Source organism: Saccopteryx bilineata, chromosome 1 (assembly GCF_036850765.1).
Source record: "Saccopteryx bilineata isolate mSacBil1 chromosome 1, mSacBil1_pri_phased_curated, whole genome shotgun sequence".
NCBI classification, from domain to species: Eukaryota; Metazoa; Chordata; class Mammalia; order Chiroptera; family Emballonuridae; genus Saccopteryx; species Saccopteryx bilineata.
The window spans coordinates 141,072,985-141,083,953 of record NC_089490.1 but is presented as its reverse complement, the minus strand read 5'-3'; the positions used below and the strand labels follow the sequence as shown (position 1 = coordinate 141,083,953).

The following is a 10,969-nucleotide window of genomic DNA, read 5'->3' as shown; positions in this document are numbered from 1 at the left end:
TCTGCTGTAGCCCCACGGTCAAGGCACATATGAGAAAGCATTCAATGAACAACTAAAGTGTCGCAATGTGCAACGAAAAACTAATGATTGATGCTTCTCATTTCTCCGTTCCTGTCTGTCTGTCCTGTCTATCCCTCTCACTGACTCTCTCTCTGTCTGTAAAATAAATAAATAAATAAATAAATAATCTTTAAAAAAAAAAAAAAAAAAGAATCAACCTTTATTGGTTGATTCTTGTATGTGCCCTGACCGGGGATTGAACCTGCAACCTTGGCGTATCGGGATGACACTCTAACCTGTTTACTACTTATTTACTGTTGTATTATTTTCCATATGAACAACTGTGAACCTACTCCTGCCCCACCTTTAGATAAAGTATATCCTAAGTTTTTTAGAAAAACTTTTTAGTATACTGTAAATTATACTTTAGTGTGTGAAAAGTGTGCTGTAATCAAAAGGCTAGTAAAATGATGGAATAAAACAGATTCTGGAAACAGACCCAGTATGTAAGGATTCCTAACATAATAAGTATTTATTTTTTTTTTTTTTTTTTTTTCATTTTTTCTGAAGCTGGAAACAGGGAGAGACAGTCAGACAGACTCCCGCATGCGCCCGACCGGGATCCACCCGGCACGCCCACCAGGGGGCGACGCTCTGCCCACCAGGGGGCGATGCTCTGCCCATCCTGGGCGTCGCCATGTTGCGACCCTCCTGGGTGTCGCCATATTGCGACCAGAGCCACTCTAGCGCCTGGGGCAGAGGCCACAGAGCCATCCCCAGCGCCCGGGCCATCTTTTGCTCCAATGGAGCCTTGGCTGCGGGAGGGGAAGAGAGAGACAGAGAGGAAGGCGCGGCGGAGGGGTGGAGAAGCAAATGGGCGCTTCTCCTATGTGCCCTGGCCGGGAATCGAACCCGGGTCCTCCGCACGCTAGGCCGACGCTCTACCGAATAATAAGTATTTAAAGCCTGACCTGTGGTGGCGCAGTGGATAAAGCGTCGACCTGGAATGCTTAGGTTGCCGGTTCAGAACCCGAGGCTTGCCCAGTCAAGGCACATATGGAAGTTGATGCTTCCTGCTCCTCCCCCCTTCTCTCTCTCTCCCCTCTCTCTAAAAATGAATAAATAAAAATCTAAAAAAAAATTTTTTAATCATTGAAGAACATATAAATTTTTGTATAACTGGTTCATTCATTTAACCAAACTCATTGAGTGCCAAGCCATGGTACTGTTTTAGGAACTGGAGATACAAGCTAACAAAATGGAGAAAATTTCCTTCCTTCATAATGCTTGTATTCTTGTTGTGAAGAGACCATGAGTACAATAAATAAGTAAATAATATAGTAACTTATAAAATGGTCAATTCAATAGAAATCATTAAAAACAGAGTAAGGACAGTAGAGGATGCAATTTTGATATTGGGAAAACTAGGTTGGGAGATAAGTACCTTTCTACAGTTTAAATCTTAATACAAAATAAAATCTGGTCTGATCTGGTGGTGGCATGGTGGATAGGGCATCAACCTGGGACACTGAGTACCCAGGTTCAAAACTTCAAAGTCATTGACTTGAGTGCGGGCTCACCAGCTTGAGTGCGGGCTCTTTGGCTTGAGCATGGAATCAAAGACATGACCCCAAGGTCGCTGGCTTGAGCCCAAGGTCACTGGCTTGAGCAAGGGGTCACTGGCTCAGCTGAAACCCCCTGGTCAAGGCACATATGAGAAGCAATCAAAATGAACAACTAAGGTGCTACAACAAGTTGATGCTTCTCATCTCTCTCCCTTCCTGCCTGTCCCCCCATCTCTTTCTCTCACTAAATAATAATAATAAATTCTGAACAGATGTTTTATTTAAATGTAAAAATATATTCAAAACTTAGAAGAGGAAATTTTGGTAAATACATTAAAATCACAAGTAGAGAAAGACTTTCTACATATGACACAAAAGACAAATCAAAAACAAAAATATAAACATTTGATTGCATAAAGATTATTAACTTCTATATAGTGAAAAGCTAGACAACCTGAAAATAATTATACTATATGTAATACAAAAGGATCAATATATTTAACTTTTCAATCCAATGACAGATATAAACATCCCAATTTGAAATGGGCATAGGTGGTTTGTAAGTGATGAAATACAAGTGCTGTGAAAAAAATATAAGCAAAAGTATGTCAATATGCATTAGAACAAATGTATTTGTTAATATTGAAACTATCAGTGAGAGCTAGCATAGGAGAGAAAAATGTATACTTTTGCATCTTGATGTGGAGAGGGATATCAATATTGATAGCCTCCCTAGCATTCCTTTTGACCCAGAATTTCCATTTTTTAGAATTTATCATAAGGAAATAGTAATATATAGATATTTGGTCTTAAAGGTGTTCATCATTTCTTATTGAACTTATTGGGGTGACATTGATTAATAAAATTATATAGATTTCAGGTGTACAATTCTATAGTACATCATCTATATATTGTCTTATGTGTTCACTACCCCTCATCAAGTCCCCTTCCATCACCATTTATCACCCCTTCACCCTCCAGTTTATTCTTTTGACACATTTGGAAGTTCATAGCCTCATCCCAAAATAATTTGCCTTTTTAGATCTCCCAGACCTGCCTCTTAGAAGTGGAATCTCTGGGACTGGCAGCCATGCCAGGGTTGCCACAGCAACAAAACAAGCTCTGTGCCACCTGCAGGCGGGTCCACAACAGCTCAGGCTCCACCAGCTCATATCTACCTCAGGGCCTTTGCATCTGTTGTTCCCTCCCCTGGGACACCTTCCCCCAAACCTCAGCCATGCTGGCTCCTCCATATATCACACCCCAGCTTAAATGCCATCCAGTCTGACCTGTGGTGTTGCAGTAGATAAAGCAATGACCTGGAATGCTGAGGTCGCTGGTTTGAAACTCTGCACTTGCCCGGTCAAGGCACATATGGGAGTTGATGCTTCCTGCTCCTCCCCATTCTCTCTCTCTCCTCTCTACAATGAATAAATTAAGAAAAATGTTTTAATGTCATCCAGACCTCAAAATCCAAAACTGCCACCAGACCCCATTTTCTCCCTTGGCTTTTGTCACCTCATATCATTTCATTGAGGGTTTTTGTTTTGTTTTGTTTTGGTTTGGTTTGGTTTTAGAGAAAGAGAGAGAGGAAGTGGAGGAGAGAGATGAAAAGCATCAACTCATAGTTACTTCACTTAAGTTGTCCATTGATTGCTTCTCATACGTGCCTTGGCCTGAGGGGTCAGGGGGGAGAGGCTCCGGCTTAGCCAGTGACCTTAAGATCATGTCAACGATTCTATGCTCAAGCTAGAGACCTGAGGGTTTTCGAACCAGGACCTCAGAGTCCCAGATCTATGCTCTATTCACTGTGTCACCACCAGACAGGCTCCTTGAGGTTTTTTTTGTTTTTGTTTTGTTTTGGTGGGTTTTTTTTACAGAGACTGAGAGAGAGTCAGACAGGGACAGACAGAAATGGAGAGATGAGAAGCATCGATCATTAGTTTTTGTTTCTCATTGCGACACCTTAGTTGTTCATTGATTGCTTTCTCATATGTGCCTTGACCGCGGGCCTTCAGCAAACCGAGTAACCCCTTGCTCGAGCCAGCAACCTTGGGTCAAGCTGGTGAGCTTTTGCTCAAACCAGATGAGCCCGTGCTCAAGCTGGTGACCACAGGGTCTCGAACCTGGGTCCTCTGCATCCCAGTCCGAGGCTCTATCCATTGCACCACCGCCTGGTCAGGCTCCTTGAGGGTTTTTTTGTTTGTTCGTTTTAAAGAATTTTCTTTTCTTTTATTATTTATTTATTTATTCATTTTTAGAGAGGACAGAGAGAGGGAGAGAGAGAGAGGAGAGAGAGACAGAGAGAGAGAGAAGGGGGGAGGAGCTGGAAGCATCAACTCCCATATGTGCCTTGACCAGGCAAGCCCAGGGTTTTGAACCGGCAACCTCAGCATTTCCAGGTTGACACTTTATCCACTGCGCCACCACAGGTCAGGCCTCCTTGAGGTTTTTATCAGTGTTTGTCCTCCCTCTTGAAGGTGTGGATTCTGTAGTGGCAGAAACATTTAGGGACCCTGTGCCATTCACCGTTATGTTCCCAGCTCCCAGGAGGTGGTGCAGAGGCACACAATTAATATTGGTTTCAATGAATGAATATATAAATTCATCCTGAAAGTCAATATTTTTTCAGATGCTGAGGCAGCATTCATTCATTCATCATCTACTCCATATACTTTTTCTGAACACCCACTGTATATAACAAGCACTGTTCTGGGAGCTGGGAATAAAACGGTCAGCATGACAAGTCACTTGGAGCTAAAGTTCTGGAAAAGGAGATAGATAAGAAACAGTACATTTAAAACATTTTATTATATAATTTAGGAGGTGGAAAGTGCTGTGGAAGAAAGAAAAGGTAGAATGGGTGGGAATCAGTGAGATGGTGTGGAGGTCCCTCTGAGAAGGGGACATCTGAACAAAGACGGGAAGAAAGAGAGCTGTATACAAATTTCGGAAAAGCAGGCCAGGCAGAGGGGATGCCTCTGCGGTGGTCCTGAGGCAGGACAGTGCCCATCAATTTTGAGGTCAAAATCCCTAAAACACTTTTCGATGGGGTTCATTCCCCTCATTTTAGATGGAGACTCAAGAGGTCCAACTTCTTTCCCAAGATCACAGAACAGGACCTGTGGGGTGGGAACTGAGGCCCATTTCTTTTTTTTTTTTTTTTTTTTTATTTTTTTTATTTATTCATTTTAGAGAGGAGAGAGAGAGGGAGAGAGAGAGAGAGAGAGGAGAGGAGCTGGAAGCATCAACTCCCATATGTGCCTTGACCAGGCAAGCCCAGGGTTTCGAACCGGCGACCTCAGCATTTCCAGGTCGACGCTTTATCCACGGCACCACCACAGGTCAGGCCAAGAGGCCCATTTCTGAGAGACCTCTAGTCCTTAGCTGGGCAGGGTGCAGAGACAGCGATGGGCACACTGGGGAAATGGCCCCGTGGATTGAGGAGGCAGACCTGTCCCCAGCACAGCACCAATTTGCAGCTCTGGATGGAAAAAGGAAGCCTCTTCCTTGCTTGCTCCCAGGCAATAGCTGGGTGGGGTTACTTGGGGCAGGAGTAGTCCACCAGAACCCCTGGTTACCCCACACTGTTCCAGGCCCCAGTGGGGAGAATGAGGTGACCCCAGACCAGCACGGACATCCTGAGGCAGGCTAAGGTAAGTGCTGAGATTCACACATTCATTCAGCACTCACTGAATGCCTGGTGCTGAGAGCTTCCTTCACACCTGCACAGCCCTGTGGGTCGGGAACTGTTCTCATGCCCCCTTTATAGCTGAGGAGACCGAGGCCCGGGGTGTATAAGGCACACAGCCAGGAAGTGATGGAGTCGGTATTTAAATCCAGAAGTTGGGCTCCAGAGTCTTCACTCCTCTGGGGTTAGCCTGTAAGTGTTTGCTGAATGGGTAAATCCTGTCTTGTGCCTACTCCAACCCTTCATGGTTCACTGGAAAAATAGATCCTCAAATTTAAAGCTAAAAACAGCACAGACACCACCTTCAGAGACAAAAGGACATCAAGGGAGTCCAGGGAAGCCTGGGAAAGGGACCTGGAAGAGAGAACAAGGGCTCTGCCTAGATATGAGGAGGGAAAGCTTCCAGGAGGAAAAGCTGGGGTTCTAAAGTTTGAATAAGAGTTTGCAAGAGAGAAACTTTTAAATAATTTTTTTTTTTTACACAGACAGAGAGAATCAGAGAGAGGGATAGATAGGAACAGACAGACAGGAATGGAGGGAGATGAGAAACATCAATCATCAGTTTTTTGTTGCAACGCCTTAGTTGTTCATTGATTGCTTTCTCATATGTGCCTTGACCGTGGGCCTTCAGCAGACCGAGTAACCCCTTGCTTGAGCCAGTGAACTTGGGTCCAAGCTAGTGAGTTTTGCTCAAACCGGTGACCTCGGGGTCTCGAACCTGGGTCTTTCCACATCCCAGTCCGATGCTCTATCCACTGCGCCACTGCCTGGTCAGGCGCAAGAGAGAAACTTAATAAAAATATTATTCATAAATGTATTCATTCAAACACTCCCTGCTTCCCCTATGTGTCTGCCTCATGCTGGGTGAAACCTGGACCCCCAGTCTTGGGAAGGGAAAGCCAGACACAGACATGCCTATGGGATCCAGACTGAGCCAGAGTGGGAGATAGGGCTAGAGGTACCAGACAGGGAACCAGGATTCTTCCTGAGAGGTCAAAGGGAGCTTCCTAGAAAATAGCTTCTTTGAGGTGAGTTTAAAGGAGGAATAGGAGTTTGCCAAAGAAGATAGCCCTGTTTGATACATGCTGGGCCTGAGGAGTCTGGAAGGAGCCAGGGGCCATGCTCAAGTCAAAGGATCAGAAAAAATAAGAACGGGTGATGGTTTTATTAGAATCCTATATCTCAGAGCTTCCTAAGGGGCAGGTGAGAAGGAAAGCAGGCAGGACCCCAGCAACTTTTGGCTGATAAAAAGGGGGTTCTCTGCCTCTTTCTGGAAGGCTCCTGGGCAGGGACATAAGGAGGACCAGGTTGGATATGGGGTTGGGGGCTCCGGTTGGCATTTGCATGCCTCAGTTTCCTTTGTAAATATCTGTCAGAGTCAGGCCTGACCTGTGGTGGCGCAGTGGGATAAAGTGTCGACCTGGAACACTGAGGTCTCCGGTTCGAAACCTTGGGCTTGCCTGGTAAAGGCACATATGGGAGTTGATGCTTCCTGCTCCTCCCCCTTCTCTCTCTCTCTGTCTCTCTCTCTCCTCTCTCTCTAAAAAATCAATAAATAAAATATTTAAAAAATATATATATCTGTCAGAGTCAGCCTGGGGTGGGGTGCTGGAGGAGGTGGGATGTAGGGGACTAGCTGGGGGTGAATTTCAGTATGTTACCAACCTGAGCATCTGTGTGTTGCAACAAGTTGTTGGGGCCCACAGGTAGCTAAGGAAAAATGCTTGGTCCATCCGGGCTCTTCAGTGAGTGTTATTCTCCCCAGGAGCCAACCCCTTGGACCAATCCCAAACCCAGGAGACCAGGATGAGGTGTCCCTGGTCCTTGTGGACAACGGTGGGCTTGGCTATGGTCCTCCGTACCTTCACTCTCCTCTTCCTTAGTGTGTACATGTCACCACCCCCCTGCAGGGGCCTGAAAGAGCTGCTGGGCACCCCCACGTCTCTGACCTGGCCCCCTCCACCCACCCTCCCCTCCCCCACCCCATGTCTGGCAAGCACTTCAGTGACCAAGCTGCCAGACTTCACACGGCAGCCACCGCATGTGCGCAACTTCCTGATGCACAAACACTGCCGCGACTTCCCGCTGCTGCAGGACGTGCCACTGAGCAAGTGCACACAGCCGGTCTTTCTGCTCCTGGTCATCAAGTAGTCACCCCGCAATTACGAGCGCTGGGAGAATTTGCGGCGCACTTGGGGCCGCGAACGGAAGATGCGGGGCGTCCCCCTGCGCCGTCTTTTCCTGGTGGGGACAGCCCCAGAACCGCAGGAGGCCCAAAAGGTCAACCAGCTGCTGGCGATGGAGGCGAGGGTTCATGGTGACATCCTACAGTGGGACTTCCATGACTCCTTCTTCAATCTCACGCTCAAGCAGGTGGGTTGGCGGGGAATTACCCAATCAAGGCCACCTGTCCTTCCTGCCTAGATCTCCACTATCTCCTCTGAGGGTCCCAAGGGGACCAGCAGACACCCCCCCTCACCCCCCCCCCCCACCTCCTTCTACTGTCTTTATGGGGTCTGAAGTCCTTTTTCTCTAGGGGAAGAAGGGAGAAAACATAGGCTGGACAGAGGTCACAAGCCTGACTATAGGGGCCTGATGACCTAGGTTGAAATTCGATCTCTGTGTTGCCCTTGATGATGGTTCACCTCTCTGTGCCTCAGCTTCCTCATCAGAGAGCTGGATGTTAATTGAATTCACCCATCTCTGAGGACTGTTGTAAGGATTACATGAGAAGATATTTAGAAGGCACCTAGACCAATTCCAGGTGCTCACATAACATTGGCAATAGGGTGGGGGAGGGGGCCCTGAACAGAACACATTCTGTTTATTTGGTCTGGTTCTGTCTTCTCATGAGGCCCAGTCTATGAGGTGAGTACTCGATAAAGATGTTTTTGATGGACAAGAACCTGTGAGAGGCAGAGAAAATCCACAAGCAGAGGAGAAATTGGAGGCTCCTAAGACCCATCCAGGTTGAGGGGTGGGTAAAGCAAGCTGCGTAGAGACCCAGTGGGGTGCCTGCTCCTAGTAGGTACTGACAGGTCTGGGTTCAAGACCTCAAGGGGCTACTTTTGTGTTATCTGACCTTGCTCAAGGCACGGACTCTGGACAGCCTCCATTTCCTCATCTGTGAATGGGATTAAAGACCATGCCTGCCTCCTCTGTTTGCATTAGAGATTCAAAAAGCAGGGCAGGCTCTGAGAACAGTACCTGGCAGGTAGCAAAGGTTATTATGGAGAAACTGAAGCCAAAGCAAGCAGAGAGCCAGGACCCTTTAACATGCCACATTCTTAGCGCAAAACACCAAAGCACATGGTAAATACCAATGACAAAAATTAGTCTAGTTCCAGCCCTGGCCGGTTGGTTCAGCGGTAGAGTGTCGGCCTGGCGTGTGGGAGTCCTGGGTTCGATTCCCAGCCAGGGCACACAGGAGAGGCGCCCATCTGCTTCTCCACCCCTCCCCCTCTCCTTCCTCTCTGTCTCTCTCTTCCCCTCTCGCAGCCGAGGCTCCATTGGAGCAAAAATGGCCCGGGCGCTGAGGATGGCTCTGTGGCCTCTGCCTCAGGCGCTAGAATGGCTCTGGATGCAACAGAGCGTCGCCCCAGATGGGCAGAACATCGCCCCCTGGTGGGCATGCTGGGTGGATCCCGGTCCAGCACATGCGGGAGTCTGTCTGACTGCCTCCCCATTTCCAGCTTCGGAAAAATGAAGGAAAAAAAAATGAGTCTAGTCCCTATGAGGCATTAAGCCCACGATGGATGCTGGGAACATGACACAGGTAGGAGACACAGGCCCCACCTAGGGGGAGCCCAGAGTCTGGTGGAGGAGGTAGATGTGCCATGACAACCACACAAGTAATTATATAACAGCAGTGTTCGGCTGGACAGAGTGGGAAGGAACAGCAATAAGTGTAAATGAGACAACATTCTTGGCACTTTACAAAACATCATCTCTAAATCTCCAATAATCCTGCAAACAGGCCCAGAAATAATGCATGAATGGGAAGTTGGACTCTGAGACACAGAGAGGAACGGTTGGTTGCTGAGGTCCTTGATCCCAGGCTCAGTTGACTGGGGGACATATCCACACCTGGGCTCAATGGGCTAGGATGACCAACAAGGACCTGAGGCTGATCGTCCCACCCCTTAAGCCCCACATGCTCTGTCCACCCACCTGCAGATGCTCTTCCTACAGTGGCAGGAAACTTGGTGCACCAATGCCAGCTTCATTCTCAACGGGGATGATGATGTCTTTGCACACACAGACAACATGGTCTCCTACCTGCAGGGCCACAACCCTGACCACCACCTCTTTGTGGGGCACCTGATCCACAATGTGGGCCCCATCCGGGTCTCCTGGAGCAAGTACTATGTGCCAAAGATAGTGACACAGGATGAGCACTGCCCTCCCTACTGTGGAGGTGGTGGCTTCCTGCTGTCTCGCTTCCCGGCTGCTGCCCTGCTCTGGGCTGCTCACACCCGAGACCTCTTCCCCATCGATGAGGTCTTCCTGGGCATGCGCCTGAAGCAGGAGGGCCCGAAGCCCAGCTTGCACACTGGTATCCGCACCGCTGGCATTTGGGCTCCCTAGACTCGTTTGTCCTCTTTTGACCCCTGCTTCTACCGGGAGCTGCTGCTGGTGCACCGCTTCTTACCATATGAGATGTTGCTCATGTGGGATGCACTAAGCCGGCCCAACCTCATCTGTGGCAAGCAGATGCAGACCTACTGAGTTGGTGTCAGAGCCCCTAGCCTCTAAGCTCCTATCTCCACCCCCCATAGTAAGGGGTAAGTAACATCTTCCTCCCTGGAAGCTGAGACCTTTGTCCTCTTAGAACACAGGGGATTGCCAGGGAGGGTTTGAGGAGTGAATAGTTTTGTGGCAAATTCCAACATATCATTCAAAACTTCCCCCAGTGCTGCTTAGACCATGTCCATCATCCTCCCTAGACTCTCACTGGAGGGCCTATCTCTTTCCGCAGCAGCTACTGACAAAAGCACTTCTACCAGGCTTCCAGCTGCTGCTGCTGCTTTCAGCCCATTTGAGTCAATGTCCCACATCCCAACTCCAGCCTTGATCATGGGCTGAACCCTAACCAATGGCCAGCTTCTCATTAGCGGTGGACCTGCAGTGATTTAATCGTAGGTGAGTTCTGGCCATGGTTCAAGACCAATTGGGAATTCCTAAGTTCACATGCAGCTAAAGCAAGAAACATTTTTCAGCCAGGGAAAGGGGTTTAGTTACTGACCCCTTCTGGGTCTTTTTTTTTTCTTTTTTAAAAATTTGTATTTATTGATTTCAAAGAGAGATAGGAGGGAGAGAGAGAGAGAAATAAAGCACTGATTTGTTGTTCCACTTGTTCATGTACTCCTTAGTTGATTCTTGTATGTGCCCTGACCAGGGATCAAACCCACAATTTTGCCATATTGGAACGATGCTGTAAAGAACTGAGCTACCACGCCAGGACTCCCTCAGATGGTCTTGGACCCCTCAGATGGTAGGAAGGCCAGAGAAGCCCCCTTCCTGCCTATAGTATTAAGTGCTCTAATGGTGGGAACATTGGGCTGAGGAAGGAGGCAGCTGTTAGACCATGCAGACTCAGTGTCTGGAGTCCCAGGCAGGACCTAGCCCCCACACCTAGGGATCCTCAAGAACTCAGGGAACCATATTGGAACTAGCAAGTCTTCCCTGGGCCCAAGGCCAACACACACACACA

The 10,969-nt window shown here is 48.0% G+C and overlaps 1 protein-coding gene across 1 annotated transcript; it reads left to right on the top strand.

Moving 5' to 3' along the window:
* The first annotated feature begins 7,062 nt into the window (after positions 1-7,062).
* On the top strand, positions 7,063-9,984 carry B3GNT3 (UDP-GlcNAc:betaGal beta-1,3-N-acetylglucosaminyltransferase 3). Its single transcript, XM_066253288.1, is given in 2 exon segments — positions 7,063-7,629; positions 9,433-9,984. Coding segments are annotated over 2 exon segments (1,119 nt in total).
* Positions 9,985-10,969: the final 985 nt, after the last annotated feature.